At 39.9% G+C, this 18,997-nt stretch overlaps 1 protein-coding gene across 1 annotated transcript in view; it reads left to right on the top strand.

Annotated features, from left to right (window-relative positions):
• Nucleotides 1–10,050, top strand: part of ODAD2 (outer dynein arm docking complex subunit 2) — an 87,493-nt gene extending 77,443 nt beyond the window's left edge. Inside the window, exon 19 of the mRNA XM_069777719.1 lies at nt 9,792–10,050. Within this exon, the coding sequence (XP_069633820.1) occupies nt 9,792–9,905 (114 nt within the window). The 3' untranslated portion in view covers nt 9,906–10,050. The remainder of the gene's footprint in view (nt 1–9,791) is intronic.
• Nucleotides 10,051–18,997: the final 8,947 nt, after the last annotated feature.

Here is an 18,997-nt window from a genome sequence, read left to right as displayed (position 1 = left end):
ATAAATAAAGCTGAGCTGTGTTCATACTATCTATACATTTTTAATGCTGTGTTCTGATTGAACATTTTCTAGTTCATTTACTAGTCTAAAAGCAGACTATAAGTTGAACAATACCACTCATCTTCCAGTTTATGTAAATGTATGCACTGTTGCCACCCACACATCTAAAACCATGAGATTATAGATCAGTCTTCTTGCATGCCACAAAAAAACCAGCTTTAAAATACCCTGGCTCATTATTTGAAATAAATGCTGTTGTGTGGATCTACAGGGAGAACATCCTGCTTTTATCCCCAGACTTTGATATGTAAGGTTTACTAGCAAAAGCACCCCACTGGTTTTGATTATAATGATCATATATAGACAGAGAGACAGACACAGACCATTGGACCTAAAGCTATATTAACTTTGGAGATCAAAATCAGTACTTGGAATTGAATACAGAAGAGAGTTTGAAGTCAGTTCATGCGTACCAGTAGACCTAACATACTTTTAAAATACTAGTACAGTCAAATTTTGTACCCTGTTCTCAGGATAAACATTGCAAAATTTGTCACTAGTCTGGAAACTGGTGTCTCTGCTGCAGTTCAATGTTGTCTTCAAAGACACACTAGTTATAGTGCATTTCAGGAATATCAGACAAACCAGAGAAAAAAACACGCACCATGTTTTCAGGGTATCACTGAGAAGTCAGGCTGAACCCTTCAGTATCTGAGGGTTAATGGACAGCTTAAACCTCCTTTTTTTCCTCTGACTTGCTACTGATAGTTTATTTGCAACTGTGCCTTCTTAACTTTTGTATAATCTTCATGTGACTGCTAGAGATAGACAATATGATAGTATTCGTATTGATAGTAATGTTAACAAATTTGCAAAACTAAAACTGAATTAGCGATTCTTTCTCAATTTTCTATACTACTTCCTCAGTAATATTTGGGAAGGAAAGGCAATGTAAAAGTCATACTCCTGTAAAATAAAAAAGAGAGCAAAGTGTGAAAAAGCAAGAAAGTATGGAAAAGGAACAGGAAATACAAAGAAGAAAGATTGGTCAGACTGGCAGCAATATGATGGAAGGATTGTCACCAACATGTTTCTGAGCCAAACTAAATTATGAAAGGAAAGGAACATCCATGACATAAGTTTACTGTTTTGAATGTCCATTACATCTAGTAAGTAAGCAGGCTCCTGTTTTAATCTTAATAAAATTAATTTCCAGTGAATTGAAAAAAGCTTTTTTAAAATATCGCTCTATTGAGATTACAAAAAAGTTCTTTATTCTCTCTATCCCACCAAAAGCCTTTTATATGTTAATCTTCTTTTGAAAACTACAATGAAATAAAAATAAAATAGAGAAAGTGGTTCAAATAAAAATATGCTGTAAGACCCTGGGCTTCATCACTTCTGGATTATCAGATCTGCCTATTGCTTTTTGTGGGATGAATTTCATATCCCATAAGACTCTTTGTACATTGGAATGTTCATGATGATTGAATTCTTTCTTAATATTGCACCAAACATCTTACAGCTGAATGTAGATTCCAACTGTCTGCCTTTAAGGACTCCAATTGATTACATATAATCGTACCTTTTAAACAAAGATTTTTTATCTTTTTTATTACTAGTTTTATTTAGCGACATTACCTTTGCATGGTATGTTTATATTTAGTTAGATTTACATCTGAAATTGTTGGAAATATCCCTCTGAAGTCCTATAAGTAACAACTTGTGATGGGAAGACCTTTAAACTTAGTGTATTTTAAAGTGGCCTGCAAGTTTAGTTTTTAAACTATTTTACATTTCACCATTTAGCATTTTGTTCACTTTCTCCTTATCACTGATATTCAGAGTTCTCTGCCCATTTATTAAGTTTTTGCACAGAAGGAGGGCATCCATCTCTAAATAATTCTATGATGATAAGAAATAGATAATTAATACAGATGAGATGGAGAGAGAGCTATAGAGTTTATTAATGTTTTGTAGATATATAAAAACTTGCAAGTATGTATGTGTGCTTAAAGTTTGTACCATATTATAATTCCCTTTAGGCATTTGAGTTGTATGTATTTCTCCAAAGTAATGCAATGCAACATTTAACCTTACTGGAGAGTATGAGAACTATAGTCTTATTTTGTGTTTTACTAGTGTGTGCTCAAGAGGATTTCTTTTCAAGAGTACTGTCCCCATTGTAGTAGGCGCAATTCAGACGTGTTGGAGAAATATGGTCCTTGTCCCAAATACCTTTCACTTTAGTTGTAATACAGGAGGTGGCTAAACAAAATTGACAAAAAGGGACAGATAGCAGGTAGGAAAAAGAAAAAAAATTAAGCTGTATTCAGAAGGATTTTAAACTTCAGATCTATCATGGTGTAAAATCAGTTGAAGTTCACTAAAGCTGTGTATTCTAAAGAAATAGTAAACATCTCATGGTAAGGTACCAGTAATCATACATTCAGAATACTTCACTGAATCTGTCAAGCCCTGCTCTTCTTTCTCCCTTATTTCCCAGCATTTTGTGAGATTCAGCTTACCAACAGCTGTTTCATCACAGGCAGTCACATAGGAAAAAATTACAACTTGCCAAGGACAAGTCACCTGTCCTAAATCCTGAGATTAGGTGAGATATTTAATATCTGGAAGTGCACCACAAACTGCAGACAAGTTTGTTCTCATCCTAACATGTGCTGCACCTGTTTGCAGACAGTGCACAGTTTTGCCTGTACTCTTTCACTGGTTTTCTGAGGGAGGAAGGGAAAGATGAGGAAGAAGAGACAGCTCCTGGCCAGCCTGCTGACCACCACCATATTGAGGCATACCTTAGACCAAGCTGCATCCTTTGGACCTCCTCATACCGCCAGCCATGCTTGAGTGATTCCAAAAGGTTGTTATCCTTTTTCCATGGCTGCCAGAATGTACATGTGTTTCATGGGAGAGAGAAGGGGCAAGACAGAAAGAAGAGAGGAAAGGAAAAGAAGCCAGGTGCAATCTTCCTAGGATTTCTCCCACCTGAGCCAGAAAGCTTCAATTCCCACCTCTTTACATTCAAAGTGAGTGAACTAGGCTACACCAGGGGTTGCTCTGACTTTAGTCCCAGAGAGGAGACACCTTACACAAGAAGGAATCAACACAGTGGGTGTCTGCCCTGCCCATCTTTTGCCTTTACTGGAATTTCTTCATACTGGGTTTTGTACGTCTGCTAGCTCAGAGTGTTCCCTGACACGCGGGACTTTACATCTGAAATCTATTCTCTTTGTGCCACCTGAGAAAAACAAAATTAACAGAAAACACCCCAGAACTTACACGAGCATCTTCTTCTTAGGAAGCTGTGCATGGTACATGTTGTCTTACCCTTTTACTCAGCTGAAAGAGGAAATCAGGAAATTGGCCTGAATTTTAGTTTAGAAACAGTGACTTAGCTTAACCTTCATTACGCTTTGATTGTGGAGTATGTTTTATTATTTATAATTTAATCTTATGAGAAGTATTTTCATAGGAATATGTGTAACATAACACTCAAACTAGGTGCTTTAATATTTTCCAGTGCACAATATGGTGTTGAAAGTTAGAAAATGCTGGCTGGATCTAGACTGATACTTTCTTGGATAAGCTTCTACCATATGCTTTTATTTAAAGTATTTTTTCTTTTAGGTTAGATTTATAAAAAGCATGTGAAAAATGTCTTTTTTGGAAAAGAAGTGTTACGCAATTAGAAAATCACAGTGCTAGAAATTTAGCATCCTTTAGGAAATGTTGCATGTAAGAGAAGTCAGATACTAAATCTAAATTTAAAAAAAAAAAGGCAAGTCCTACCACCAACTGGAGATGCTATGTCAATCTACAAGATGTTGTGTTGAAGTAAATGTCTTTAGTTCCAGGAATTTTAAGCTCTATGTGAACTCTGACTAGCTTCCCAGTGTAGATATGAATCTTGTTGAAGGAGTTTGTCCGTATTTCCTTCTCATTAGAAAAAATCAAATAAAATTTGTTTTACAGGGCAGAAAACCTAAAGAAGCCAGGAAAAAAGGGGCATTAAATATTTTTAATAGTTATTCTTTGTTCATTACTTGCTTTCATGTTCACAGGACTCCAGAGTATTGAATAGGCTGATCTTTTATCTGTTTTGTTTGAGCAAGGGAACCTCTTTCCAGAAGCATTTTTCTAACCTTTCCACTGTTTTGGAAAACTTGTTGTAGACACATCATGTGACTAACACCTTATTTAGAGACTAATACATGCAAACCTGTATTCTTTCTGAAAACATCACTTCCTATGTTCCCTGCTTCCTGCCTCTGAGTCTGCAAGCTGCAATGACTGTGACTAAAGGAAAGTGAGTGCTTACGAAGTATTGTAACCAGTACATGGAGCATCACTACCATCTGAGATTTTGTCAGATTCAGGGTTTGTTGGTACAAAACTTGTCTACACTTTTCCTGCTTTCAAATCCCCTTGTGCTACTTCTTTTGCAGAAGTGAAAAATTCTAGAAAGACATCTTCATAGAAAAGAGAATTACTACCCCATTTTTATTACTCTCTTACTCATCCAGGGATCCATACCCAGTTTGAAATGACACTTTTACAAGTTTTTATGTTGACGCTTGTGTTATCTTGTTTGAAATAATACATTTTCCATTGGTTATTGTGTGATGGTAAATATACTATCTGTGCTTTTCAGGCAGTTGAAGGTGGCATCGTTCATGATGCATGACTAGGCAAGCAAATATTATGGCTTACCCCCTTAACTCTTAGTACGACCCTGAGGAACAAAAGACTTTCTGGTTTTGTTACACCTTTGGTATGCCAGAGAGCGTAAGACCCAACAATAAGAGTTTGCAAAGCGTGTCTTCAGAGCAACTATTCCTCCTCCCAGTCTGAGGCACTACAGACTGGTCAGCCTCACATTGGTCTCTGGGGAAATTACAGAGGGAGTCCTCTTGGAACACATTTCTGGGCACAAGAAGGAGAAGGTGATTTGGAACAGTCAACTTAGATTTACCAAGGTAAACCTGATTGCCCTCTATGTGCCTACGTTTGTAGGTGAGAGGAGAGCAGTGGATGTCATGGACCTTGGCTTCAGCAAGGTTTTCAACTCTGTTTCCCACAGCATGCTTCTGTCCAAGTTAACAATGTATTATAGTCTTATTATGTGTGAGCAACCAAACGGATTAAAACTGGTTGGATGGTCCAGCTCAGAGGGTAGTAGTTAATGGGTTGTGCTCTACCTGGAGGCCTGTGACAAGGGGAGTGCCAAAGGCCGCTCTCTGTTGGGACCTGTCCCATTTGACATGTTTGTCAGTGACCTGGGGAAGGCAATGGACTGCTTACTCATACAGTTTGCAATGACACCAAATCGCCATTTGGGGCAAGGGGGACGGTTTCGATACAGTCAGGGGAAGGGCTGCCATTCAGAGATAGCTAGGCAGGCCTGGGCTGGGCCAACAGGAACTTGATGAAATTCAGCAAGGACAAATGCAAAGTCCTGCACCTGAGAAGGACTTGCACTTGCACTTGCCTTGCAGTGATCCAGGCTAGGGATTGACTGGCTGAGGAGCAGTTTTACTGAAAAGAGTATGGAGATTTTGGTAGACAGCAAGCAGAACATTAGCCAGCAACGTGCCCTGACAGCAAAGACGACACAATACTGGGCTGCATGAGCAGGAGCACAGCCAGTAGATTGAGGGAAGTGATTGTTCCCCTTAGTACTCATTAGAACACACCTTGAATACTGCACCCAGCTTTGGCCTCCGGTATGGAAAAGACATGGATAAATCATCATAGGTTCAGCAGAGGACCACCAGGATGGTCAAGAGCTGGAGCACTTGCCCTGTGAGAAGAAACTAAGGAAACTGGGTTTTTTCAGCCTAGAGAAGAGAGAGCTTCAAGCAGACTCAATAGCAGCCTTCCAGTACCTACAAGGTCAGTCATCAAAGAGATAGAGCTAGGCTTTTCACAGTGATGCATGGCAAAAGGATGAGAGACAACAGGTGTAAACTGAAGCAAGAGTAACTGAATGCAGCGAAAACCTTTTTCACTACGAGAACAGTCAAACACTGCAATAGGTTGCCCAAGGAGGTTGTGCCATCTCCATCCTTGGAGGTTTTCAGGATCAGCCTGGATAAAAACCTGAGCAATCTTGTCTAACCTCGTAGCTGACTCTCCTTCGAGTATGACATTGGACTAGAGACCTCTTGAGATCCCTTCCATTCTGAATTATTCTATGAGTGTGCAATCCTAATATAGTATCACAATTCTGTGCTATTTTAAAGCCGGGATAGTAATAGCAAAATCTTAATTGTTCTGAATATTTAAATGATTTGGCTGTGCAATGCTTTTGCTTTTGGAACCCAGAAATGCTACATATGCTCTGTACGTTCTCCAAACAGCTTGTATTTGTGCTTATTTGCTGGTATGACGTGCTAACTGTGCAAAAAATTTTGGACTCTCGCCTTAGAATATAGATACCTGCCAACAGAAAATGAAGGCTACATAGTGCGGCAAATGCTTTCTCTATGGAAAGTGCTTCTTACGTGCCAGAAAGAAGCATTTATACCACATGCTTTTTTACTGCTTCTCACATCTGTTAACATTTACATGTGTCAGAAAACAATACCTGAACAGTAAAGGGAAGGGATACATGAAGTTCAAGGGCATTGCATCAAGAAAAAGGACATGTTATATTGCACTGGTGCATTGGAATAAAAAAAGATTTCTTGAACTTGTTAAATTTATCTAATATGTGGGTATAGTCTGTATATACTATCTATGAATACATTTCTATACCTGAATTGGATCATCCAAATTGCCAGTAAATTGAACTGAACCCATGAAAGGGTCAAGGATGGGCAGTCACGAAGTAAAAGAATGATAACTTTCTTGGTATATACAAAAAGAATAAAATTTTATTTCATTTAAGGCAGGATTTATATCAAAATCTTCAAAGGGAGATTCCTAAACATGGAATTACCTCCTTATATTGAGATATTTTGCATTTTCGATAATCTCTTCAGCTGTCTTTATGTTAGCACAAAAGGAGTAAGTTAACTGATAAACGTTGCTGTATAACCTTAGTCCTCAGAGGCAGCTACTGTATTGGAGGGTGTTTCTACGAATATTTCTTTGAAGTCGTATTGTGAAAATCCTGTGTACTACAGTGTAGTACAGGATTTTGTATGACGTGGCAGTCCTTACAGATGTTACCACTGGCAAGTGATTTAGAAGAACAACAAATTAGAGAGCAACTGATCCTTGATCCCCTGAACTCGGAAAAAAAAATCAGTATTTGATACCTTTATGAAAATTGCTGTTTGCATTGGTTGCATTAGTACCACTAATTCTTTAGGCATCTATTTGGGTACTTTGAACCAGTGTCGTGTAGTATGCTGTTCTTTGATACCTAATCCTGGTTTTCCAAAATGCACCTGCAACAAAGAGCACAGACCCTCCCCTACAGCCATTGTCATTGCTTAATAGTGAGCTCTCCATGGAAAGTGGCAGAAAAATACCTATTTTCCTAAGCCTTCTGAGCCTAGGAAGAAGCGGTGGCTAAAAGAAGAAATAGATAACCTTGAATTGAGTCCTACCTAACATGTAGTCATACTAAAGGCAAAGGTCTATTTTTGCTTTTTGCTATATTTCTACTAGATAATGTATCTCCAAAACATTATTTTTGTGATGAACTTCTGCTCTTATGCATTGATAACAAGTCTTATGCTGAAATTATTATGAAAATTTGAGTTCCACGCTCACCACACTGAAAAAGCCTTGCATTAGATCTGTGAAGATGCAGTGAATAATCACATAAGGCATATAGTTTCCTTGCCCCCAAATTTGAAACTTATGGCTTTCCCAAAACCGCCATATGAACGGTATGTGCGTGCATATTTTGGGGTTTGAGTCAGGGATATGAAGGATCCATACCAGTTTTCCTCTGTAAGTTATGCAAGAAAGTTGTGAGGCAGCCGAAGAAACACTTTATAGTTTAAGCTGATGAGAAATCAGCTGGTGGAAAATAGCAAGGAAAGATCTTCATCCAGAAATGTTTCCTAAGAAAAGAAGTTAAGCGTCTGATAAGACTTGCATTCTGGCCTTTGTGCTTTGTAGAGCAGCTTTATCATTACACAGAGACGTGCTCCTTGGTCTTGCTTCCAGCTAAGTCAGTGGTGAAACTTCCACTGACTTCTCTGGTTGCTGACTCCAGCCCAGCTTTTGCATGCAAATAAAGTATAAGAACATAAAGCTTTCTTATATCATTTCTTCTCATGTCATTTTAACTCTGGCATATCCTTTCAGGAGAGTTCATACTTTAAGAACTCTTATCTACCTACTTGTACATAGACATCTGATTACAGCAGTGGAAATCATAGGAAGAAGAATTGCTAGAAAAATTTATCATTGATGCTTAATTTACATAACACTCTTTCTGACATAATTTAGGTCTATCACAGGCACTCTTGCAAGTTACATGTAGGGGTCAAAGGGTGAAAGGTGACTGGCAAGATGCTTGTTTTGTACATTTGGCTAACACAAATACTTCCTCAAGTATAAAATGCTTTGATCTCTCTAAGCAAATGCCATATGTGTGCAGCTGTGGCCCATGCCTCACGATTGCTGGAAGGTTAGAAAAAGGTAGCATACGAATTTGATGTCTGCATTCAATTTATGCTTTTATATTTAGCAGTTCATAATTTTGTGTAATATTTTAGCTGTATGAAAAATATGCACCGGAGTTGAGTGATAACAGATTTCTCTGTGGTTTGACTCGACATTGTTTGGGTGAACACAGAATCCTAAGTATTGCAGACTGAAAATACAGGTTTTAATTAGAGCTGTCTGAGCTTCAAAATACCTGAACGCACATTAAGCTTGGCAGATTTTCAGAAATCTGAGCATTGCGTGGAGCTGATTTAAGCTAAGCAAGGGTCTTCTGTTTTCCAGCATATATTGCATTTGCAGTTGCATCACTGACTTGCAACACACTGAAGAAGTGAGATCCAAAACCATCATTAATGGTTTTCTGATATGTAAAAATGTTTTTCATCAAGGCCTGTCTTATGTCATACTTGTGTTGAACAGTACCTTACTCCAAGGGAATTTCCACTGAAAAAACTGAATGACTTCCAGAGTAAAGGATCTACTCCACATTACTGAAAAGCTGAATCAGCCCCAAAAGTTTGGTGCCTTTCTTGAGCTTTTGTTTTTTACTTTTACATGCAAATGTTTAAGACTGATATGCCCAGATCTGTATCCCTCAAGCAGTTTAACAGGAGTGGTTTGCTCTGACAATAAAGAAACCTACTGCAGTCAATGGGACACAAGGGTCCATTCACATGGATCCAGTTTCATGATCAAGGCAAAAAAAAAAAAAAAGCATGGCTTTGTTTATTAAAAATCTTGAGCATGTAGAAATATACTAGTATACCTTGGGGGGAAAACCATGATTTCAAAGAAAGCATATGCAATTACTACATACAAGAAAAAAATCCGTCACAACCAATAGACAGGCATGTTACAATAAACAGAAAATCAGACATGAAAATACCAGTTCACAGGTACAAATATGATAAAATATAAAGCATTGTGCTCTATGCATATGTTAATACATGTATGTATACAAAAGTATACATATATACATATACATACATATATAATACAGTGTTGTTAATATGATTTTTAGTATTTTATTTATTATGTGTGTGTATAAATTCATGCAATTGTTCTGGATATGATTTGAATATTATTTAAATAATAGCACACTTACTTGTTTTTCTTATGCAGTTTCTCTTTTGTATTTTTGCTAGCTCCTACTGGCTATGGTAGGCTCTACAGATGAAACTCTGCAGGAGGCAGCAGCTGGTTGCATAGCAAACATTCGCAGATTGGCTCTAGCAACAGAAAAAGCAAAGTATGGCTGATGCTTTAGCAGCTTTTACCAACAAACTTGTTCTGCAATACAGCTACATTTAAATACATGATTACTCCTTCTAACACCTGTATTTCACAGCAGAGCTCATTTATATGAGGATAATTCAATAATGAAAATAAATCTGTGGAAAATTATGTTTGTTTTTACATTATTGGTTTGTCATGCCTAGGTTTTATAAAACACACCTAGTTTTGTGTGTCTTTTAGTATTACATCTTTCAAAAGACTATCAGTTAAGATATGTCAAAGGCATTTCTACAATTAATACGCTTGCATTTGAAATTCATTGTAGATTTAAATGGTTTTGCTTATCTGTGACATTACAGTAAATTTTCCTTCACTCTGTGTGTGGTTGTGCAGTGATTTATGAATGTCTTGAACAATTCCCTTCGTGCTAAACTTGTCCAATCATCCTGTCATTATGTTTTTGCCTGTTTGATCACTTGCAATTCACAGGAGAGGACAAAATGCAGATACATCAATCTCACATCTGGTATTACATAAGGACTGCAAACAGCTGTAGCAGTAGACATCACTCCAAATTTCCTGTTTCTACCAACATCAAACAAAATAGTGCTTAATTTTATAAGTAGCTGGTGAAATGTGTTTTAATTAACATGTGTTTAACTCAAATTAAAATTTACCAGCTGTAAATAAAAAGCAGGGTATCACATTTACGTTTACACATAATCTTATTGTGGGTTTTTTCATTTTTAAACTGAGGACAACATTGTATTGATGTAGTTATTTTTCTGCATAAAATTATGTTCAGAATTAGAGCTGCCTTCAAAAAAGCACATAAATTATTATTGATATTATAGATTACAGACCCGCTGTACGTCCCATGCTCGACAAATAGTACTAAGGCATTTCCTTCAGAGCAGTAATGTCTTAATTACAAGCACAAACTGCTGACAAAACTGAAAAAAACCCAAATGTTTAAATAACTTGTGTTTGTCAAGTGCTCACTTCTGAAAGTTTTTTTTTACTTCCCGTAATAATTAACAATTTTCTTGTTTTGGAAGCAGTTTGTAATGCTGTAAAATATGCCATTTTACAAAATAATGTAAAATAATTTTGTCATTATTTTTCCTCTAACTAGCATGGCTACTCAAGGCAACTAGTTTTACTGCTGACAGAAGCTTCTAAGGAAAACATAATGCAAATCCAACTTTTTCTTTGTGTTTTCTCTGAAGCAGACATGAAGGCTCATTTAAAATTTCATTTTAGAAGTCTGATGCAATTCTGAAAAAGGAGGATTGCATTGGGCCCTTAGGGAAGGTGTAGAGAGTATTTTAAAGGAAACCAACTACAGACAGGTGCTGACAGTGTGGAGATCAAAATATTAATCCAAGTAGTATTTTTTGATCAATGCAAACACCAACATAGTCATGGGGTTCTCACAAGTTCCATCAGCAACTAGTGACCAAGCAAATGCTATTTTAGGTATTTTCCAGCTTTGCCCCATAGTATGTTTACCCTGGTATGTTATTTTGAATAATTATATCCATATTATTATACTGATGTCACAGCTGTAGTAGCATCATATGCTTCATCACTGTACCCAAAAATACTTCTAAAATAAATGATAATTGCCAAATTCATTTGGAAGAGGAAAGGCTTGATTTTATTTTTATCTTTTCTGTGAGAGAAGCTGTAGATGCAAATAGTTTATCACAAATAGTTTGCTTATGAATAATACATAAAATGGTGGCTTATTTTTCTAACTGTTGAGGGGAAAAAAAACTCCCTGACAATAACTGTTGTCCTTAACATGACCTCTCAAGGCACTCTTGACCGTTCAGCATGGATTTCAAATGGAATAAGTTCTAAAGTAAACTTAATTTTATGATACAGGTGTCAGGGCAATAAATGTCATGTTCCTGACAATTAAATGGCCTCAGCTTGCCGCTCTCACTCACACTGGTAGCCCTTATGGTTGGAGTAGTTCATCTGAAGTCTTTGTTTTAAGACCTCAGACAGTTAATCACAGACTTAAGCTGACTTATTTGTGCTGTTTTCTTTTCCTTTACCATGCCTGCAGTTTTTAAGTTCTGTACAAGGAGAAGAAATGTTGAAATCGATACAGGTCACCACACAGGCAAAGGATCAGTATTAAAAAAAACCCCACATCTTTTTTGGCCAAAACTGGTGGATTCCATGTAATTAATATAAAGAGATTTAGTTGTTGGAAAATGAATAAATGAATGTGATCCCTGGCCTCTCCGCGTGGTGCAGTACAGCGTGTACATTTGAAAAGCTTCCACTTTCTCCGCAGAGCTGCATTGAGTTTCGCAGCACTGCAGCCCTCTGAAAAGGCATCCTAACAAAGCTGGGTCCCGCTTGCTGCTCACACAGCCCTCCTGGCAGCGCCCGACAGACTATTCAAGCCCTGGCACCGACTCGAGCAGCCGCAGCCACCCGGGCCCAGCATTCCCACTCCGTATAACCGGGCACCAGCCAGCTGCCGCTCCCCGGCTCCTGTGCCTGGAAGGGAAATGCCTTCACTCCTTGCTCTTTCCACCAGCTGCGACTTGTCCACATAAACCTGTAGCCTCTTAGGAAATATGGTTATACCGTCCCGGGAGCTCAATATTATACTCGGCGCAGAGCAATTTGATGTACAAATTCAATATAGAGTCTTGTTTTAGTTGCAAAAATGAAGTGACTTAAAAAGGGGGGGTCGGCCTCTCCTGTTCATTTGCTGTCTTCTGCTCCCTCCTTGTTTTCTCTATGCAATTCCTGTATTTTCACAGTCTTGTAATACGGGGTGGGGGTGGGGGCAGTTTATTTACATTGATGTTACCGTCAGCAGGGAGTATCCATCACTTTTCACAGTTCGGGAGCCAGCTCCCGGCTCCGCACAGAGCACTGTGCTCCAACTGGCAGCCATCAAGCCAGGCCTGCTCTTCACCGGCTGCTCATTTTCAGCTTCGTTCCTCATTTTCATTAAAATGTCAGAAAACGTAGAGGCCAAGTAAGAGGAGTTGTCACGAGAAAGTGTTGTTTTGAGTATGGAAATACTATAGTTGATGAGAAAAAAAGCAAGAGAAGAAATCTTTCACCTTTATGCAATTATTTCTGGAACATTAAAGGCCCACCACATCTTTCAGTCTACACATCTGTCAGCAGCAAGATAGCTTTTCTTCTGCCACTCCATGACTTTATGATTTATTGCTTGGTGACAGATAACAATTATCAATAATTTAATTGTCCCAGGATGTTCAAACTACACATTTGAATCTGAGATTTATGTTCATTTCCTCTAATGAATGCTAATGACAAGTACATGTGCTCTGACACATGATATTGTCTCCAAGTTGTTAGGGAAATATAAACTTCACGGCCTGGGTGCAATGAATCTGCGATATATTAGGGGCTTTGTTATTCTGCTCCATCACCGAAACTTTCCTTTGGTGAGTAAGTGAGCTTGAGATTCACAAGGCTGTCTTGAGATTTGACTCACTAACTTGCTTTAGGCTAACTGATCGCTCTGTGTGAAAGCACGGTACTTCTTTTATTCCACATCTTCTAAAATGAATCGAATGAGCTGTTGACGCCAGGGGTCAGATGTGAATCATCCCAGGAGGCTGAACTAGATAATATGTTAGTTTAAGAATTTCATCTCATAATAAATTAAATGGTTGTTCCTTGCACATTTCCACCAAAATAATCTTTGTTTTACACATAACAGCAGGATGACTGCAATCGAAACATGTAATGTGTTTCTTCAGCAGTAGTATTCAAGTTTCCCTGAAGGCTGTTTGCAGAGCTTATTTCCAGAGTCAGAAGCTGACTGCCCCTCAACCGTAAATTGTGGTTTGTCTCTTCTTTAGCCACTTAAAATTTGCCACACACTGCTCAGGATCCAGAACAGCAGAAGGAAGCAATGCTGCATCTTGGCCACTTCTCAACTGAGACAACCTAATCTTCTGCTGTTCAGTGACCTGGCACGGGCCAGGACTAGCATGTCTGCAGCCGTAGCCGTTGCAGCGGGAAGTTGCATTGCACCGTTTCTGAAGGAATTTATTTTACCAATTGTTGTTCCCTCCCCTGCTTAAACAGAGACGTTCCTCAATGCTCAGTATCTTGCTGCTTTGGCTATGGAAGCCAGCCAAAAGTCACCCATTTTCATGAATCTTTTCCTTGAGTGCAATTTTACATTGTAATGTGTGCTTTTCATCCTCTTGCCTAGTTATCAGTTCAGCAATACTCACGACTTGCTGGGAAGGATTTCCATGGACAGCATCACCATGGCTTGTGTTTATCCTCTCAATTTGTTTCTGTGTTATCTGCCAGACACCTTTCAGTTGGCAAGTTCCTCTCTCTTTTCCAGTTGTTGTCATTGGCAAGTTATGTGTTTTATCCTAGTCTACACAGAGCACGGTAGCCTTCAGCTGCTTGAGCTTTCTTTTAGAACAACTGTAATCAATTCTACTTTGAACACAAATGTTTTCTTTCTCAAAGGCTCATAAACCCACATAAGGAAGCTTTGACTTTGGCTAGCATGTAATATGATGTGGCCTAATCCTATCACTTTTGCAGTTCTCCAATCCTATCACTTTTGCAGTTCTCCAATGGCACAAAATCATCTTCACTAATTTCATGTGTTTTCTTCCATCATTTGGGAATCCTGATGTGGTGACAAGATAGTAGTTGGCCAGTCAAAACTTTTGCTTGTTGTCATTTTGCGTGTGTAGTGGAGAAGGACCAGAAGAATGACATTATACTAATGCTGAACCATGAAACAATAGGTTATAAATCAGCAGTTTGCAGTCAACTCCCCATTGCACCAGGATCCTGTGTGCTTTTAAAGCTTCTGCCTGGAAGCTTTGGGGGGGGCAAAGTTGTTCATTACAATCTTGGTGGTAAGGCTTTGTTCAGTCAGGCTGTGATACATCCCACTTTTCCAAGGGGCTTGGTGAATGCAAGAGAGCAATGCAGAGCACCTGTGGTCTGGTGGGCACGTCTGGCAGCAGAATTTTGCTCCAATGGCTGAGCCTTGAACTGCGCCTTCCAATACCCACATTAAATAGCTAGGGATTTGTGTACTGCTTCTGAAAAAAAAAAAGGCTTTAATAAAAATGGTAATTAAAAAGTTACAGATGCTGATAAAATTAAAAACATATGATATGGAATTGAAATGATTTAGTGTTGAAAAATGTTGGTTGATTCAGTAGTAGTTAAATTTCCAAATAACTTGTCTTGAACAAGCAAATAGTTTTAAGTATTTGGCTATGTGTCTTTTTTTTTAAAAAGTGAACACAGATCATGTTGCTGGTTCCCTCTACCACAGATTGGTAAAGGCTGTGCTATAAAATTAGTGCAGTAAACCACTCGTCTTTCCAGTTGCTGCATTCTCTTCTCCAATTGAAAGCCTTTTGGGGCCTCCTTGGCTCTTCAGCGGAAAGCACCAAGTGCAGTTCTGTTGCTCTAATGAAAAAATAACAACAACGTCTGGGAAGCCATAGAATGATGCAATAACCGTGCTGCTCTGCTTCCTTTAATGTGATGAAGCTTGCATATTTGCCTGGCCCCAATGTTTTACTCCTGCCAGTATTGTGCTGTAAAGAGACTTGGCAGAACACATTCAAAGGCTGTTCGTGGTTTTTCACTCAGCATTAAACCTTCCAATGACGGAAGGGTGGGGGAACCCATATTGAGACAAACAGACACTCAAAAAGTAAAAAAAAGAGGAGAAGGAGTCTGGTGGTAGATGGTCAGCAGTTTAGTAAGCCTTGGTTATGGGGGTGGGGTTGATTAGGGCCAAGCTGAGACCCACTGGAGGACAATACCATGTACTAAACCAGTGGGTCTTCTCTGCCCACTTTCCAGGGGGCAATCAGCCCAAAGGAAAAACAGCTTCCAATGTTCTGAGAGAAGAGAGCAGTGTCGCTTCACTCTGATAACCAAAGTCACACCGTCCTTGATAACTGCGCTCGGTAGTGCAGAGGCTCTAGGATTGCTACTTTTTGTGCTGTGTTTGTTCTGTATATGGAAAATTTGTGTCCCCATGGCTGCCAGTCTTGCTCTGCAGACCTTCACTGAGTTCACTTATGGCTGACTTTCTTTTGTAATGACACCGTTTGGAAAGCAGACTACCTAGACCTTACCTAGTCCTGTGTGAGGTTAGGCAGGAAAATATTTGAAGTGGAGCTGGAGCAACTCTTGGAGACAAATACTGCATGTGCACTTGCAGATGAGGGGCAAAATATGTTCAGAAGCAGAAATTATGGTCAGATTGATGCCTCCTTCCATCCCGTTCCACAACTGTCTGTGGTGGGGTGTCATGTAAAAGGAAAAATATTTGGAAAAGCGGACATCTGTGGGCCAGCCTTGGTATGCTTCCCAGAATGTAATGACTAGGTGAATGTTTTTCAGTGCAGCAACTAAGGAATATAGGTGACTGCCAAGCATCGGGTCTGATGTGGCGTGAAGAGGTACAAAACAAAGAGGAGTGATTTCTCTGAAGAAACTGAGGCCTAATTCTTTCCAAACTCAGCATTAAAAAGAAAACCAAACCAAACCAAAACCAAAACAGAATTCTTTTCAGGCCCCCCCCACGTTGCTTTTCAGATTTTGCCTATCCTGAAGATACTTCCATTGTGCGGACATGTTTGTTTTCACCAGTCTTAGGGCTCTACAAGTACCAGTATAGACTCATTATTGTCGACATTTCTAAATCAACACAGTTACTGAGATCTATGTTATGATTTTAGTTCCACTGGCAATTACTGATATCTAATTACCACTTAATCTGTTCTGAACTTTGTAGGAATGTGTAACAGAAACCACTTTAACTTTTGCTAGAACTGAATTTGAATCATGTGTCTCCTCTCCTACATGACTGCCACATCCACACTCACCATCCCAAGGAACTGAAATATATTTCAGCTTTAAGAGGAAAATACTCAGAACTCTACCATGTACATTCTTGCTCTGGGAGATGGGAAATGCAGGCTCAAGTGCCCCATAGCACCCTCAGGCACTCTGCAAGCCTCAGAGAGTCTCCATCAGAGAAAGCCAATGTGAGAGAGGACACGTGTGGCCTGGGAACAGCTATTCCATATCATGGACAACCATTACAACTACGACAAAATGCAGCTGTGATGCTGGGGCCTCAGCAAGTGCTGGCCCAAAACGCTCAACTCCAGAAGCAGCCTTAGGGATGTGAAGCATCTCTTTGCAACCTCAAGTAAGAGTGTATGTCCCTTAGAGGGCTGAAATCAAGCACAGAGCTTCTCCATGGGGTTTTCAAGTGCCACCGACCCCACTGGAGATCTGTTAGCATCCTCCAGCAGCAGGCAGGGGCCTGGTAAGCAGCCTGGGCTGAGGGTTTCCACTGTGCATGTGGCGGGGTGTGCACTGGATGCAAAGAGGCATATATTTTCATAGCAAATCTAAGTGGCAATTTAGAAAAGCTGACCCAGCCAAAGAAAACCCTGGAAAACCCTGCAGAATGAAACAATAAAACTGTCTAAGAATTTAATCCAATGAGAAAGTTAGTAATTGTCAGAAGTCTACCAGATTTACATTTCTAAAATGAAACAGGATGACAAAGTAACAAGATTATGCTTCTATAATCAACTAGTAGCAGTTCTACAAAGTAACAACGCAGAGGGAATTCGATCCAAAAAGTGGCTGCCACCTTCAGGTACCCATTCAAGGTTTTAATAAGGTTGGTGGAAAAATAGGTGAAATCTCACTTTGCTCGGGCAGGTAGCATTTTGCGTTGGCCAGTAGCAAGTGTGATTTGGGCAAACATGTCTTTAATAACTGCAAACAAAATGATGGCAAAACAGCTGAGTGAGAGCCAAAGAGGGCTGCAGGCTGCCCCCGGAGAGCTCCCAACGGCTGAGGATGTGCTGCAAATCCAGCCTGCTGTGACCAGGAACAACGGGGCAGCTCTGGGCGATAAGTAACAGCACGAAAATCCAAACACGGATTGTAGGATATCGCTCCTGCCCAAGGAAAAGTTAAGGGGAGGGATGGGGCAGTCACTTCCAGTGATTCCCACGTGTGCAGCTGGTGTGCAGGTACCCAATGTGCTCCAGCCCTGGGAGCAGTGGGGCAGCATGACTGTGCTCAGGCACTCTGTTTCTCACCTTGCTCTTTGCTGTGGGGCCCACGTGAGTGCAGCTGCATCCTCAGCTGCGGGGAGAGGTGCTCTCAGTCACATCCCTGTGTGGAAGGAAGTGAGGTGGAAAGAAAGGTTTATTAAGGAAAGACTTGATTAAGAAGCAAAGAAAGGTGATTTACTTTCTTAGCTTGATAAACACAGATTTTGGGATGCTGCATGGTAGAATGGGAACCCAGGCTGCTGGGATCCAAAGCTAGCCCCTTTTTTGGGGGATCATTCCAGCCAACAAGGGGCATGAAACAGTGCTGCTTCTACTCAGGAAAAGGACATGTGCCCTGTACACCCTATACAACCCTCATGCTGCTCCCCTTTCCATAAAGACTCAAAAGTACATGGCACTCTGCTAGGAGAAAGGAGCTTCAAAAAGCCTTACAGAAATTTTCCTTCAGTGGGGATCCCAACACAATCTGTGAGTCAAATGCCCTCCTTGTGTCATGGCATTTGCTGAGTTTCATGGGGATGCATCTCAGGAGGGCATCCCTCCAGCCTGTCCAGACCTCACTACAGCAAGACCTTGAGTTTGCCAGCCCTGACAAGCAGCTGAGCCACGGGGGAAGCAAGAGGACTTGAAGAATGAAAATGTGCATTTAGCTGCACAAGCTGTCTTGCCTCCAGCTCAGACTATTTCCTTCTGTCTCAGTCTGATAACTGTGCAGTCTCCCAAAACCTTCTCAGATGGCTGCTGTCCTGCAGATCCCAACAGAAGCAGGGTGAAAGAAAGCTTACAAAAGGCTTGATATCTCTCTGAGCAGTCTCAGACTCTGGTAGATTAGCAATGCAAACAAATGAAGGCTTCTTGGAACTAGCCAGAGACTTTTGGCAAACCCATGTGTTTGTGACTGCTACCTTCACTGGAGACGATTGACACGACTGTGTCCTTTCCAGGCATTTTGAGCATTTCTGCATTATCAGCCACCTGGTCCAGGGCTGCGGAGTCCATCC

The sequence above is a fragment of the Haliaeetus albicilla genome, chromosome 2 (genome assembly GCF_947461875.1).
Source record: "Haliaeetus albicilla chromosome 2, bHalAlb1.1, whole genome shotgun sequence".
In the NCBI taxonomy this organism is placed as follows: domain Eukaryota; kingdom Metazoa; phylum Chordata; class Aves; order Accipitriformes; family Accipitridae; genus Haliaeetus; species Haliaeetus albicilla.
Note: the sequence above shows the minus strand (reverse complement) of the source record. Positions and strands in the feature narration are given on the sequence as shown.